The sequence below is a fragment of the Octopus bimaculoides genome, chromosome 5 (assembly GCF_046866305.1).
Source record: "Octopus bimaculoides isolate indiv1 chromosome 5, ASM4686630v1, whole genome shotgun sequence".
Taxonomy (NCBI): Eukaryota; Metazoa; Mollusca; class Cephalopoda; order Octopoda; family Octopodidae; genus Octopus; species Octopus bimaculoides.
The window spans coordinates 31,677,661-31,695,101 of NC_142932.1; the positions used below are offsets into that span (position 1 = coordinate 31,677,661).

At 39.2% G+C, this 17,441-nt stretch overlaps 1 protein-coding gene across 9 annotated transcripts in view; it reads left to right on the plus strand.

Moving 5' to 3' along the window:
* LOC106878581 (protein c-ets-1-A) overlaps positions 1 to 17,441 on the plus strand; it is a 208,469-nt gene that overhangs the window by 171,379 nt on the left and 19,649 nt on the right. For all 9 annotated transcript variants that reach the window (XM_089352150.1, XM_089352152.1, XM_089352151.1 and 6 more), the window contains 3 exons: positions 5,458 to 5,493; positions 12,135 to 12,254; positions 13,395 to 13,595. In XM_089352150.1, the coding sequence (XP_089208276.1) occupies positions 5,458 to 5,493; positions 12,135 to 12,254; positions 13,395 to 13,595 (357 nt within the window). The remainder of the gene's footprint in view (positions 1 to 5,457; positions 5,494 to 12,134; positions 12,255 to 13,394; positions 13,596 to 17,441) is intronic.

Sequence of the window (17,441 nt, forward strand, 5' to 3'; positions counted from 1 at the left end):
GGGGCAAACACAGACACACATACATACATATATATATATATATATATATATATATATATATATATATATATGGGAGAATGTACGAAAAAACAACAACAGACGAGGACAGGTGGTGTAAATAACAAAAGGATGTATTAGTATGACGCTCGGGAATACGGAAAGTCTTTGACGTTTCGAGCTACGCTCTTCAACAGAAAGAATACGGAGACAAGGAGAAAAACACGGAGAAAAAAAATTGAATAGTGTTCAGTCAACGGTCAATATATATATATATATATATATATATACGATGGGCTTCTTTCAGTTTCCGTCTGCCAAATCCACTCACAAGGCTTTGGTCGGCCCGAGGCTATAGAAGACACTTCCCGAAGGTGCCACGCAGTGGGACTGAACCCAGAACCATGTGCTTTGCCAGCACGTCATTGCCTTGATGATGATGAAAATAATAATAATAATAATTTTGGCGCCATCAGATTGTGGAGAAGGAGGAAAGTCGATTACTTCGACCCTAGTATTTGACTTGTCCCTTTATTTTATTGACCCCGGAAGGATGAAAGATAGGGCTGGCCTCGGCGGGATTTGAACTCTGAATGTAAAGAGCCGGAACAAATAACAAAAACAAATAAATTTTTGTCCGAGGTTTAACGATTATGCCTGCTGGAAAGGCTTGTGTGTGTAAGTTCTTCCTCTCGCAAACCTGTAGTCCATTCACTGACCCGTGTCTCGGTGATGTTGGGATGAAAGTTGAATGGGGGAGAAAGACTCCTTGCTGTTTTATATGGAACATTTATTAAAAAAAAAATAAGGCTAAATGAATGAAGGAGGCGTGTCTTTTCGCTCCGCCTTCTACCATATATGGCACTGAGATTTTTTTTTTTTGCATTATTATTTTCTTTTATTCTTCTTGTCATATACTATATTTTTTTCATTTATTTTGTTTCATTTCCTAGTCCGTGGGGTCGAAAGATGAATGGAGGGGCGTTACTTGGAGTAAAATAAAATGACAGTCGTTCGCTGTTCTCTTTATCTTTTCACATGTGTGTCAATGAACAAGTGGCTTGCTCTCATTCACTCACTCTCATATCGTAACTACAACTACTCCCCACCTTTCTCTCTATATATATTATATATATATTTCTATTACTCTCTTCTTCTCTTTCTCGGTCTCTGCTCTAAGATTGACAACTACGTTCCTTTCAATTCGCACCCATTCAACTTATAAACGCTGGCTTTATATACTCCTTCTCCTCCTCCTCTCCCCCGCCATCTTCCTCCCTCTCTCTAACTAACCTACTTTCCGCATTAGAAAAGTGTGTGTGTGTAATAATATGATGTATCATTTGGTTGCTGTGTATATATATGTTCATATACACACACGCACACACACGTCTATCTACACAGACGTACGTACACATCACACCTACACAGATGTACATGTGCGCACGCGCGCGTATATATATGTATATGTGTAATGTATATTATGTATATATGTATATACAATATGTATATATATATGTATGGTATATACATATATATATATTCTTATTCTTTTATTCGTTTCAGTCATTTTGACTGCGGCCATGCTGGAGCACTGCCTTTAGTCGAGAAAATCAACCCCAGGACTTATTCTTTGTAAGCCTAGTACTTATTCTATCGGGATCTTTTGCCGAACCGCTAAGTTACAGGGACGTAAACACACCAGCAATCGATGTCAAGCGATGTTGGGACACACACACACACACATATATAATACATACGACGGGCTTCTTTCAGTTTCCGTCTACCAAATCCACTCACAAGGCTTTGATCAGCCCAAGGCTATAGTAGAAGACACTTGCCCAAGGTGCCACACAGTGGGACTGAACCTGGAACCATGTGGTTGGTTAAGCAAGCTACTTTACCACACAGCCAGCGCATTTAGTAGATGTGTGTGTTGGTTTGTTTACGTCCCCATAACTTTAGCAGTTCAGTGAATGAGAAAGAAATAAGACCAAAAAGTCCTGTGGTCGATTTATTCGACTAAAACTCTTCGCGGCGGTGCTCCATTATGGCCGCAGTCAAATGACTGAAAACAAGTACAGGATAATAAAAAAAATATGTTTATAGCACTTACTCGGTCGAAGAAGATGTTATTCTATATAACTGCTTGAATCTTTGTTTAAAGTGCGCATATATAAATATGTATTTGTGTGTATATATGGATGTGGGTGGATAGCTGTGTAATTTGTATGTACGAGTGTGTTATTTTGTCCTTGCGGCTTAAATATATGACTACGTGAGCTACTGTAAGTTTCATGGTCGAGTGTAGTATACGGCAAGTTATGCAAGTTGGACATGAAACTTATAGTAGCTCACATTTACATTCAGTGTTTACTAAATAATTATACACACACACTGTGTTGTTCGTGTTACATGTTTCTTCTTGTTTCATTGAGAAAAAAAAACAACCTTGTCTGCGTTTAATCAGGCGTGCAGTTGGCGGGCCACTGTCACGCATACACACACATACCCACATCTCTACCCATACACATCTACATTCCTACCAACCAACTATTCACAGCTAACCTAAATATCCACCACCCATTTTGCTGTTTCATTTATTGCAGCAAATACAATGGCTGTGGGTTCTAGTCCGCGTAAAATATTCCATTGAACTTCCTTTTTCCTCACACACACACACCTTTTATTCACATTTCAAAATCACTACGACCATAGCAGCAGCAGTAGTAGTAATATCGAGTTGACTGCTAGAAATTGCAGCCAGATTTACTCAAAAGGCACACACCCCAACGCAGTTATTCCTTACAGTTTTCTAGGCCTTTCATTTTTAAACGAAAATTATTTTATCAACCCAGTAAGAATAAAAAGGCAAAGTTGAACTCTGCTGGAAATGTCGCTAAGAATTATGGCCAACATGCCACCAGTGGCTCTCATGGCTTCTGATCTTAACTGATTAGAAGTGTTATCATGTACATTGTTTTGTCTTGGTACAAAAGATGGGCTTCAGCAAATATTCTGCTCAATACCACAGATTTGCTTGTCAGTTGTTTGACCTTAACCAGATGAGCATGTCCCTTGGTGGCTGACGATATGTGCATCTCTGATCATGAGCAGAAGTAGTGGGGGAGCATCATAGTCTTGTGTCGAGAGGAATTCTTTAGGGCTTGAATAATTTACCTTTGGAAACATGGGTGTTTTGTTCAACATCCTTAAACAAATGGGCTACTCGACCTGAAGAAAATTCCAACTGAGCCCCACCTGCGAGTTCATGCGCTGTTTATCTTGATATGAGATCACCACGTCGCGCACATATGGTTGTGATGCATGTGCCTGGTGTACCCTTATCAGACGAGTAGTCATGATGGGTATAATGGGCTTCGTATATTTTACCCAAGTGTCCTTTTGATAGCATGCACTGCTCTCTCACTCAACAATAATAATAATAATCCTTTCTACTATAGGCACAAGGCCTGAAATTTTTTTTGGCGGGGGTACTAGTCGATTACATCGACCTCGTGTTCAACTGGTACTTATTCTATTAACCACGAAAGGATGAAAGGTGAAGTCGACCTCGGCGGAATTTGAACTCAGAACGTAAAGACTGACGAAATGTCACTAAGCATTTTGCTCGGCGTGCTGAACGATCTACCAGCTTGCCGTCTTAATGATAATGGTAATGATGATGATGATGATGATGATTGTTATAGATGGGGTGGGGATGAAAAGTCGAATAAAAACCAGTTTTTTGCCGTTCTCATTGACAAAAAAAAGCGACTCGTAATGTTTATTCCATCCAACATAAAAATCTTTCTTGTTTGTACACTCACAAAGGTACACTTTTATGGAGGTGGGGGGATAAAAAAGAAAACAAACAAATATTTTTTGTTGTTTTGTTTTCAATTGTTTGCTTTCGAGAGGTTTTCATTGAAATATTTCTCCAATCTTACGCTTGAGAAAGTCGCTTTGCCTTAAAATCTGTTGTCATTCATAAATATACCTCGGTCGTTATAAAGAGACTTGCTACCACTATCAACCCCCCCCCCCCCCCGACAACAGATTGTGTGGATGTGCGTGTGTGTGTGTGTGTGTGTGTGCATTACATAATATAGTGAGCGTGTAAATATGTTATATAACGTATACATACTTAAAGATGTATTATTAAACCATATAGAGGTACATGAACTTGGGCAGTGTAACCTTAATTCGTCAATTACACAAGCACTATATATATATATATATATATATATATATATATATATATATATATATATATATATATATATATGTATATGATGGTGTGTGTTTCTGTTAAGTATTAATTTGATAGTTTAAGACAGTTAAGGATTTAATAAACGTATAACTGTGTATATGTATGTATATTGACTGTGTATGGTATAAACGATATTAGATTAATAATATAAGTAGATATACCATATTCTCTGTGTGTGTGAGTGTGTGTAAAACTGTTAAAGCGATTGTATGACTATGTGTGCAACGCTGTAAAATTTTTTAAAAAAGGTGGAATAAGATTAAAAAAAAAAGTTGTTCCCAGTTGTATCAATTTCACCAATTCTGTAAATGTACTTAGAAGAGACTTGAATGAAATGTCACGCTGAATCCAATGGTGGAAAGGGAGGGAGGGAGAGACAGAGAGATGGGGGTACGTGGGGATGAGGGTGGAGAGAGAGCGCTCTTACGATTTAATTTCATTGAGGGATACATTTGATTGTGGTGAGCCGGCGGCAGAGTTTCAAACAACTCGGTTAATATGCTAGAAATAACAGCTAAATCTCACTGAAATTTACGACGATCTTTTACACTACTTGCATGATTGGTGAATCCTACTTACGACTACTACTCGATGTCCGAACAAGGAGACACACACACACACATTCACTAATATATATCTATATGGGCGTAGGAGTGGTTGTGTGGTAAGTAGCTTGCTTACGAACCACATGGTTCTGAGTTCAGTCCCACTGCGTGGCGCCTTGGGCAAATGTCTTCTACTATCTACTATAGACTCGGGCCAACCAAAGTCTTGTGAGTGGATCTGGTAGACGGAAACTGAAAGAAGCCCGTCGTGTATATGTTTGTGTGTCTGTATTTGTTTCCCCCCCCCCCCCCCAACGTCGCTTGACAATCGATGCTGGTGTGTTTACGTCCCCGTGACTTAGCGGTTCGGCAAAAGTGACCGATAGAATAAGTACTAGGCTTACAAAGAATAAATCCTGGGGTCAATTTGCTCGACTAAATGCGATGCTCCAGCATGGCCACAGTCAAATGACTGAAACAAGTAAAAGAGTATATATATATACATTTGTATTTTAACGGTGTGTGTGTATATATATTTATATACAGTTGTATTTAATGGTGTGTGTATATATGTATATATAGATGTATTTAATAGTGGAATTGTGTATATTCATATATTTTCCCCTTCTTTTTTTTCTCTAGAAAATCCTTACCAAAAACGGCAGCAGTTCGCCAAAGGTTGGTTCAACTTTACTTTGCAATTTCCCCCACTTTTTGTTAAACATCACAAAATTTGGTAGTAGCTGTGGTTGTGGTTGTGGTGGTGGTACTAGTACTGGCTGTAGTAGGTGGAATGTAAGTGGTTGTTTCGGTGGTGGTGGTATGAGGCTTGTAATTAATCCTGATGATGTAGTAGTAGTAGTAGTAGTAGTAGTAGTAGATGGTGTCTTGCTGTTGTTGTGGCTTAGGTCTAGGTCAGCTTTCATCAAGCAGACTTATGACCAAAAACGCCTTCCAACTGTGACCTTCCCATCTGCTGCATTTCCAGATATTGTGTATAACTGGTGCCATTATTCTTTATTATAGAGAGCAGGGTGTGATTGTAAGGAGATTTTGCTGATGTTTCTAGTAATTTGAGCAGACCACATAAGTTACTGTAGTATGTAGTTTGACTGATATTAGCTAGTATTTGTGGAGCTGGTATCGCTACTACTACTACTACTACTACTACTACTACTACTACTACTACTACTACTACTACTACTATTACTACTACTACTACTACTACTACTACTACTACTACTACTATTATTATTGTTATTATTACCTCTGCCTTAGCTAAGACAGAGATATTGTTTTCAGTCGTGTTTGTTTGTCCATGGACAAGATATCACAAAAACCACTGGATGGATTCAGATGAAATTTTAAGGGATGTTTGCCCTCATGACTGGCACGAACTGATTAGATTTTGGGTTCAATCCGGTACTGGACAAGGATTCTGGATTATTTCTCCTATATATATTTTTTTAACTTCATTTTTGAGAGCGGTCAGTTTTGTTTTAGTATTCTCATTTGTGAGAGAGGTTTATTTCAGATATTCTCATTTTAAAAATCATCTCTAGCTAATCGTTGAGAGGACATTGGTGTTGCTTTGGGGAGGTTTGCACTCTCTGAGTGCTATTATTATTATTATTATTATTATTATTATTATTATCAAGGCGGTAAGCTGGCTGAATTGTTAGCATGCCAGGCAAAATGCTTAGCAGTATTTGTCTGTCTTTATGTTCTGACTTCAAATTCCACCGAGGTCAACTTTGCTTTTCATCCTTTCGGGGTTGATAACTTAAATACCAGTTGCATACTGGGATCAATCTAATTAACTTGCTCTCTCCCCCAAAATTTCAGGCCTTGTACCTAGAGTAGAAAAAAAAAAAATTATTATTATTATTCATATACACACAACAGATTAGACTGTTGCAAAAGAAAAAGATCATAACATCAGGCCACAACAAGTAACCTTAGATGCCAAGAACCCTTCTAAGTATCCTAGCTATCCCTAATAACACCATTTTCTGAAGCTATACTAAACTGGTTTTTTATGCCTATTTCCTCTATCCATCTATTCAGATCTTTAGGAATAGTTCCCAATGCACCTTTAACTACAGGGATACATTTTACCCACACTTTCCACAGTCTCTGTAATTCAATCTCTAGGTCCTGGTACTTTGCTATTTTTTCTAGACCTCTCCTACTGAATTTTTTCCATCATTTGGGACTATAAAGTCAATTATCTGGCATTTTCTATTCTCTTTACCTACTACTACTACTACTACTACTACTACTACTACTACTACTACTACTACTACTACTACTACTACTAAATCAGGCCTTCTAGCTTCTATTACTCTGTTAGTCTGAATGTTGTTATTATTATTATTATCATTATTATTATTATTATTATTTTTCAAATCCTGTTGAGGTCAACTTTACCCTTCATCCTTTCAGGGTTGATAAAATAAGTACCAGTTGAGTGCTGGGGTCAATGTAATCATCTGGTCCCCTCTCCAAAAAAAATGTCAGGCCTCATACCTACAGTAGAAAGGATTATTATTATTATTATTATTATTATTATTACTACTACTGCTACTAATACTAGTATCAGTACCAATAGTAACAGTGATGACATTTGTAGTGTATGTGTAATATACACACACATACTGTAGATATGGCACTGACTAGTGGTAGTAGTAGTAGCAGCAGCAGCAGCAGCAGAGATGGTAGTAGTGTCAGTAGTAGTAGTAGTAGTAATTTGTAAGCAATTGTGGTGGTGGTGGTGGTGGTTATAGTGTTTGTTGCTTGCAAGTTGATGGCGCATATCTTATTGAAGCTATGCAGCATTGCATGTGCGCATGCACACACACACACTGTGGAAAACAAATAATGGAGGTGGCTCATGAATGGGTGTGCAGTGGAGTGCGGTGAAGGTGAAATTTTGATAAAATGTCAAAGAAGCATACCTCTCTCTCCCCCCTCGTACGCACTCGCATACAGACACTCACACCCACATATATACACACACTTATTGTTGTAAGTCTGTCTCTAGCTGCCATTAACTATCTTTCTGGTAAAGGTCTCTGCTATTGTGTCTTCCCCACTCCCCCCACCCACCATAATTACCCCCAGTGTACCTTGGAATACAGAGAGGCTAGAGACAGTTCTGTGTCTGGTATTATGTTTCCATGGAAAGTGTAATTTGTAAAGTGTGTGTCTTGTGTGAATTCATTTACTCTCATCGGTTTCCGTCATTGCACTGTGGCTATGCTGGAGCACTTCTTTAAAGGATTTGATCGATGGAACCAACTCGAGTACTTGTCTATAAGTCTGGTACTTATTTTATTGTTTTCTATTTGCCAAACTGCTAAGTTACAGGAACGTTAACCGACACTGGTTGTCGAATATGGCGAGACAAACACGGACTTACACACATGCACGCACACGCAGAGGCATAGCTGTGTAGCTAAGATGTTCGCTTGTGAACCATATGGTTTCCGGTTCAGTCCTACTGCATGGCAACTCAGGTGTCTTGTGCTAGACTAACCGAAGCCTTGTGAGTGATTTGGTGTATGGAAACTGAAAGAATCCTGTCATGTATTGTACGTGTCTCCTTGTCCTTGTCATCATCACATGATAGCTGTAAATGAGTATCACCATCATACAAGCAGGGTCATTTGTTTCTAGTCTTCTGTGAAGGCAGGTGGCTTGGTGGTTAGGGTAGCCAGCTCATGAGTTCAATTCCCAGCAGCATCTTGTGTCCTTGGTCAAGACACTTTATTTCATGTTGCTCCAGTTCACAAAAATGAGTTGTACCTGTATTTCAAAGGGCCAGCCTTGTTAAATCCTGTGTCATGTTGAATCTCCCTGAGAACTACATTAAAGGTATGAGTGTCTATGGAGTGCTCAGCCACTTGCATGTTAATTTCACTTGCAAGCTATTCCATTGATCCAATCAACTTGAACCCTTGTTGTTGTAATTTGACAGAGTGCCAGTTATGTTATCTGTTAAAACATACATGCCCACGGGGGAAATATTCTCATAATAAATGAATGTTGGCCACAGGAAGGGCACCTAGCTGTACAAAATTTGCCTCAGCAAATTCCATTTAACCCCGGCAAGAATAGAAAAATCCTCATCATTCAACGTCCACTTTCCATGCTGGCATGGGTTGGACGGTTTGACTGAGGACTGGCAAGCCAGTGGGCTGCACCAGTCTCCAATCTGATCTGGCAAAGGTTTCTACAGCTGGATGCCCTTCCAAACGCCAACCACTCTGAGAGTGTAATGCATGCTTTTACGTGCCACCGGCACGAGGGCCAGTCAGGTGCTACTGGCATCGGCCACGCTCAAATGGTGCCTTTTACATGCCACCTGCACAGGAGCCAGTCCAGCGGCACTGGCAACAACCACGCTCGAATGTTACTTTTTTTTTTATGTGCCACCGGCACGGGAGCCAGGTCAGAGGCCCTGGCAACAATCATGCTCGAATGACAGCGATTTCACTTGCCTCAACAGGTCTTCGCAAGCATAGTTTATTGTCCATTGATTGAAGGGTACTACTCTTAAATGGGCTGGCATAGGCCACAGTTATGGTCTCACTTAGCTTGCCAGATCTTCTCAAGCACAGCACATCTCCAAAGGTCTCGGTCATTTGTCACTGCCTTGGTGAGGCCCAATGTTCAAAGGTGTCAGTTGCAGATTTCATTATGTGGAATCTTTGGACAAGAGTCTTCTACTATGGCACTGAGCTGGCCAAAACCTTGAGAGTGGATTTGCTAGGCAGAAACAGAAAGAAGCTCTTGTAATATGTGTTTGACACAACATCATGTGATAGTTGTAAATTCTGTTGTCAAACAAGTGAATTAACTCTACTTGTCCAGCACTTTAAGGCTCATCAAAAATCCATTATTTGTTGTTCTTTTATTGAATTGATTTTTTTTTTATATTCTTTGTGTGTGTTTGGTGGAGTGATATTTCTGCCAAGTCTAACAAAACATTAAAATAGTTTACTTATCGGCTTAACGACTCAGCGTTCGTTAATTTCATGACTGACCTTCAGTTTTATTTGATCGTGTCGACATTCCAAAGATTTGAAGGCCATGATTTGATTCCAGCCGAGATTCTGTTGATAGAACCGATCTGACTCGTCTTTACGAGGTTCTTAATCGATGGCTTAGTGGCTTTGGTAAATATTGTTTCAAGATTCCTTGCCAACTCTTGTGTGTGTTTAGCCTTGCAAGTAGCCTCTCTGTGTTTGTGTGTGTGAGAGTGTGTGCGACTGTGAATGTATGTGTGTGTGAGGTGGGGGTGGTTGCTTCAGTGGGGATATGTTATTGATTTTTGCTTTTCAATGATTGTTCACTACTGGCCATGTCTGTGTGTGTGTGTGTTTACGTGTATTTGTTGACAGGTGTGTATGAATGCCTGTACAATGTGTGCGTGTGTGTTGTGTTTATGGGGGAGTGTTTTGTTTAATCTGTGCATGCGTGTTTACTAAGGGATATACTTTACAATGTGTGTTTGTATTTGTTTTTGTGTATTTATGTGTGTGTGTATATATATATATATATATATATATATAATGTTTATGCATGCGTGTGTATGTTGGGGATGTTTTTGTGTATTATTTTGTCTGTGTCCATATGTAATTTATATTATATGTATAGAAGAATGAAAAATACTCATACATATACACACACACATTACAGCAATACACACATGCACACACACACACACACACACACACACGAAAAATCAAATATCAGTACAAATTCACTGCTTAAAGGCCCATCAATTATACAAAATATATCGATTATACAAAAACATGGGTACACATACACACTCAGATATGATCATACATACTCACACACATGTACACACACTGATTACACAAAAGACGCAGGGAAGCTGAACTCATATATACACTTGGTGTTGCACTTTTACGCGCTCAGAGAAGGGGAGGTCCTTTGAAGGTCAGGGTCTAAAGCCAACCTCCTGACCCAACAAAACCAACAAAAAAAAAATGAAAAACAAAAAAACATTTCTTTTACTTGTTTCAGTCACTTTGACTGTGGCCATGCTGGAGCACCGCCTTTAGTCGAGCAAATCGACCCCAGGACTTATTCTTTGTAAGCCTAGTACTTATTCTATCGGTCTCTTTTGCTGAACCTCTAAGTTACGGGGATCTAAACATACCAGCATCAGTTGTCAAGCGATGTTGGGGAGACAAAGACAGACAGACACACACACACACACATATACATATATATACGACGGGCTTCTTTCAGTTTCCGTCTACTAAATCCACTCACAAGGCTTTGGTCGGCCTGAGGCTGTAGTAGAAGACACTTGTCCAAGGTGTCACACAGTGGGACTGAACCCAGAACCATGTGGTTGGTAAGCAAGCTACTTACCACACAGCCACTCACACACACACACACACATATATATATATATATATATATATATATATATATATATATATATATATATATATATATATATATATATATATATATATATATATATATATATATATATATATATATATATATATATATATATATATATATATATATATATATATATATATATATATATATATATATATATATATATATATATATATATATATATATATATATATATATATATGGTGGTTGTCTACTCCTTAAACAGAGTTTGACCACCTCCTGCACCTACACCTTAGCCCTTTCATGGCGTCTGATGTGGCTTTTTAAACCAGACAGTGTTTTGAAAAAACACCCACACAGATTGCACCTCTGATTTGCACTACCAATACCTGCAGGTAAGTTCTGCTCATTGTGGATCCTAACATGTCTTTTAAGACATGGCCAGTAGTGAATATAGAAAGAGAGAGGGGGGATGATGATGGGCTTATTTCTGTCCCCAGCCATTAAACCCACTCACAAGGCTTTGGTCAACCTGGGGCTATTATAGATGACTTTTGACAAAGTGCCACACAGGGGGGGGGGGGTCTGAACCCAAGATTACATGGTTGAGAAGCAACCTTCTGTCCTGGAGGGTTTTTCTATTCCAGGTGTAGTGTGTGTAAACTTACAATTAACCAATATGTCTTTCCTTTTTAAAACTAGCAGGTTGTAGTTTTAGTGACATTTCATTGCTATTTCTAGCAAATTGAATGCATTGAGGCTTGTTTTGTTCCATATAAATCTAGAAACAAGTTCTGATGGGTGGTTGAGGGAGGGAGAGAAAGAGAGAGAGAAGGATGGGGGTGTATATTGTGATGTTTGCAATGCTCTGTCTCCAAGATTCATGTCAATTATTCCTCTAACCATTCCAGATTATTCCAACAATCACATCTTGCCATTAACGCCAGGAACAACCCAAAAAGTGTCCCAGGCTCTCTTTGCTAGTTTTAAAAGTTTTGAGAAAGAACAACAACGATTAAATATTCCACGTGGTAAGTACCGTCTTTATTCCTTCCTTCCTTTCTTCTTTCCTTTTCTTTCTTTTAGTGAGCTTTGTCTTTGTTGATGTTGTTGTTGTTGTTGTTGCTGTGGATGTTGTTTAGTCCCTGTGCCTGGTCTGATCAAGGTGATATTTGATCAAAGGCATTCTGGCCCTTATATGTTACTGTTGTAGATGTTGTTGTTGTTATTGCTGTTCTTAATAGATGTTTTATGACTGATTTTACATATACACGCGCGCGCGCGCATGCACACACACACACACACACACATACTGAAGGTGCATGGACCAATGGTAGGATGTTGTACTCATAATAGCTAGATTGTGGGTTCAATTCTCAGACCATGCACCATGTCGTGTTCTTGAGCAAGGCACTTCATTTCACACTTGTCCAATCCACTCAGCTGTCTATGGGTAACCCTTTGATGGACTAGCCTCCCGATCAGGGGCTGGGGGGACTTTTGGCCTGCCTGCCTGCCTGCCTAGCCAGCAGGGTATCCTTATTCAAAAGCTAAAGCAAGGTGAAAAGCATTGTGACCAGCGATATATAACATCTGATAGTCCTCATCAATCACATGACCATGTAATATGTATATATATATATATATATATACATACACACACATATATACATAATATGTACATACTCATATATACAGGTCCTGAGCCTGCCGTGAATCGTAGGACCCTAGGGCCGGAGCTTGACCCGATTTCCATCACGTATAAACTGACTGAGACGACAATACCCCTTCCTGGACAGGACGCCAGTCAGTTTGTGGGGCTAACTTACCAAGCTTTTGTTGGAACCTCCCTGCAGCTGAGTGAACTAGGGGCAAGGTGAAATGAAGGGTTTTGCTCAAGAACACAATGTACTACCTAGCCCAGGAATTGAAACCAGTTTAGCACACACAAACACTCACACACATTTTGTGTATGCATGCTTTCTTCGTTTAATTTGTAGTATATATTCACAAGCGTTTGTGTGTCTTTACAGTGTGTATATATTTATGTTTTTGTCTGAATGTTAGTGTGTGTATATATTTGTATGTTTGGACCATATGTGTGCATTAATGCCATGCCATACTTTAGTAAGGAAGCGTTAACAGTCCAAATACCCTGATGTATTCTTTAGATCCTGTACAGTGGAACAAAATCAATGTGATGCAATGGTTGGAATGGGTCAGACAAGAATACGCTCTCAATGGCATTCGCACCGATCGTTTCAACATGACCGGTAAAGAAATGTGTCAACTTGGTAAAGATGCTTTTCTGGAAAGAGCGCCACCTTACGTGGGTGATATACTTTGGGAACACTTGGAAGTTATGAAAAGGGGTAAGAGAATTAAAGCATTTTTAACTTCGTCCAAGACATTCTCCCCTAAAATATCCAATAACCTTGATTCTTATTTGATTCTGTGTCTGGCTAATATCAGTAATTTCTAAAACTGTAAACACTAATATTGTTGAAGCTCCGTGAGGTTAAAAAAAAACCCCTTATGGTTTAGTGGCCAACAACAAACCCTTCTAGACCTCAACTTAACCTTTTTTTTTTAATCTTTTATATAATGTCTCATGTATGTCATTGATGTATGTCCATTTTTTTTGGCTATAATGTTTGTGAGTTTTTTTGTTTGTATTTTTTTTTTCTTTCATTTAACCCTTTAGCATTCAGTTTAATCTGTCAAATGTAATGCTTAATTGTTCATATTGTTTAGAATTAATCGTGGATCATCTCATAGCTTTGAGATTTTGATCACGTGAATGCTTATTTTTAGAATGACATTGTAGGGTAGATGTGAGAGGCCAGATATGGCCAGTTTAAATGCTAAAGGGTTAAAATTCCAACTAATAATATTCAGTGTGTGTGTGTCTGTATGTGAGGCAAGGACTATCTATCTAAAACTCCCAGCTTGATTAACTTTCGTGCAACTCCTAATGAAACTCATTCAATATTATAGACTTTAATTAAGGTGACGAACTGGCAAAACCCCATTAACACACCCCAGGCAAAATGCTTAGCAGCTTTTCAGCTGTCTTTATAACGTTCCGAGTTCAAATTCCGCTGAGGTCTGTTTTGTCTTTCATCCTTTTGAGGGTTGATAAAATAAGTACCAGTTGAACACTGGGGGTCAATGTAATCACCTTGCCCCCTTCCTCGAAATTGCTGATCCCGTACCAGTTTTTTTGCAACCAATATTATACTCTTATTCACCATATAAAATGAGAATATGCAACAATCGGAAGGTGGGCTTCAAGTGTTTGTTAATGTGTGCATTCGTGTATGCAGTCACTCGATCTGCACTTACACTCATATTCTCACTCACACTCTTGTTCACACTCGTAAACCACTACATGTTGTCACTGTATATCTTCTGTATATCACATGTTCATAACATTTGTACAAGAAAATCCCTGATCAAATACATCCTCATCATCATTTACCATCTGTTTTGCCATTCTGACATGGTATGGATGGTTCGACAGAATCCAATGTACTCAAAGACTGCATCATACTCCTGTGTCACTTTAGCATGGGTTCTACTCCCGGATGCCCTTCCTAATGCCAACCCCTTCATAGCATGTACTGGGTGCTTTTTACATACCACCAGCACCAGTAACTTACAAAACAAGACTGTTCAGATGAGGATAAGGGTTAGTATTGAAAGGAGATGGTTTTATATTGGCTTCAAATCTGGGGCACAAGGCCAGCAAGTTCAGGGCAAGGAGTAGGTTGATTACATCAAACCCAGTACTGAACTGGTACTTATTTTATCAACCCCAAAAGGACGAATGGCTAAGTCAACCTTGGAGACATTTGAACTCTGAAGTTAAAGACAGAAAAAATGACATGCTAACAAGTCTTGTCAGCTCACTGATATTAAACACACCATTCTTTGAGTGTATGTAACCAACCATATATAGCAACAAGAGCTCTTAGACTAAGGGAATTCTATAAAGTTCCTCTCGTAGGAGTCCTTCATATAGATTTGCACCACACCCCTATAAAGATTTTGATTAACCCCTCCCCCCCTTGTCTTTGTCGTGTCTTTACACAGAAAATATGCAGCTTCTCATCACTTGTCTACTTTCACTTTCAAACCAGACGCATGTGCCTGTTCTCTGCTTTATGTTTCTATTGGACCTGTGTTCTTGGAATGAATATGGAACAGAAGGTCCACTTTTCCATGTTTGTATGGGTCAAACAAGAGTTCGTTTGAGGCAGATTTTCTATGGCCAGATATCCTTCTTGTTGCCAACCCTCACATATTTATTTCCAACAAAGATTATTTTTCCTCCACAAAAATTCCTAGCCTTGTGTCTAAATTTAAAACCATTATTATTATTGAGTGAGAGCATGCCATCAAAGTGAAACTTGGGTAAAAGATATGAAGCCCAGTATACCCCTCATGACTACCCATCGGATAAAGGTACACCAGGTACATGCATCACAACCATATGTGCGCGACATGGTGATCTCATATCTAGATAAACAACGCATGACCTTGCAGGTGGGGCTCAGTTAGAATTTTCTTCAGGTTGAGTAGCCCATCCCACTCAAAATGTCCCTGAATAAGGGTTGTCTAAGGATGTTGAACGAAACACCTTTGTTTCCAAAGGTGAATTATCCAGACCCTTAAGAATTTCTCTCAACACATGGCTATGATGCTCCTCCACTACTTCTGCTCGTGATCAGAGATGCACATATCGTCAACCAGCAAGGGACATGCTCAACTGGTTACGGTCAAACAACAGACAAGCAAATATTAAGCAGAATATTTGCTGTAGCCCATCTTTTATACCAACACAAAACAAGTACATGATAACACTTCCAATCAATTAAGATGAGAAGCCAAGAGAGCCCACTGCCTGGTACTGCATCAGGGCTATTATTATTATTCAACTTTCTATTTTTATTTTTATTTTTTGCTACAATCTTTTTTTTTATATATAAATGTTTATGTAATTATGATTAATTCAGAATATGTGTTTTGGAATTTGAGTTCTGATATTTTTTGATGATTACTAAAAAAATATATTTATACTTACACGTGGTGTAAAGGTACTTTCGTACCTGTATATTTGACTTCTGAGTAGATTTGTAAAGAGGAAACTTAAAAACAGACTATACTTGCTTTCAACCGAAACAACTAATGTGCAACATACAATGGGCAAAGCTAGATTTATGATTTAGTACCGAAAATTTTGTACTAAGATTCATCATTATCATCATCGTTTAACGTCCGCTTTCCATGCTAGCATGGGTTGGACGATTTGACTGGGGACTGGCAAACCAGATGGCTGCACGAGGCTCCAATCTGATTTGGCAGAGTTTCTACAGCTGGATGCCCTTTCTAATGCCAACCACTCCGAGAGTGTAGTGGGTACTTTTACGTGCCACCGGCACAAGAGCCAGTCAGGTGGTACTGGCAACAGCCGAGGTCAAATGGTGTTTTTTACGTGCCACCTGCACAGGAGCCAGTCCAGCGGCACTGGCAACGACCTCGCTCAAAACTAAATTAGAGGTGTGACTTGTACATGGGTGCCCTAGCACATTGCCACTATCTCTATCACTCTCTCTCTCTCTCTCTTCTCTTTCCAGCTGGGGTAACCATTTGTCTTTCTACAGCAAGATACCCATTTCTGTCTCTCTCATTCTCTAACCTCTCATCATCTGGCACACAGGACACCCCTGCCCCCTCAATACCTCTCACCTCCGCAGTTGGATCTTATGTCTTGCAAGTTATTTGGTAAACTTGCCAATATTGGTGCCACACAAAACGCACCCAACACACTCTGTTAGGGTTAGGGTTAGGATGCAGCTCTTCAGCTTGCCAGCTCCTGTCGAACTATCGAATGGAATTCATTAAGGTAGAAAATTTCTACAGCTGGATGCCCTTCCTGTTGCTCACACTCACCTATTTCCTAGCAAGGTAATGTTTCTTCATTGCTTGTTTGGCAGTGATGCTCATTCATTTACAACTTTCACACAATGTCAGATCAAGGGTACACACAGACACACAAATATATTCAAAGGTTTGTTGAGAGTTATAAAGAAAAAGACACCCTTGCAGGAGTGGCTGTGTGGTAAGAAGCTTGCTTACCAACCACATGGTTCTGGGTTCAGTTTCACTGCGTGACACCTTGAGCAAGTGTCTTCTACTATAGCCTCGGGCCGACC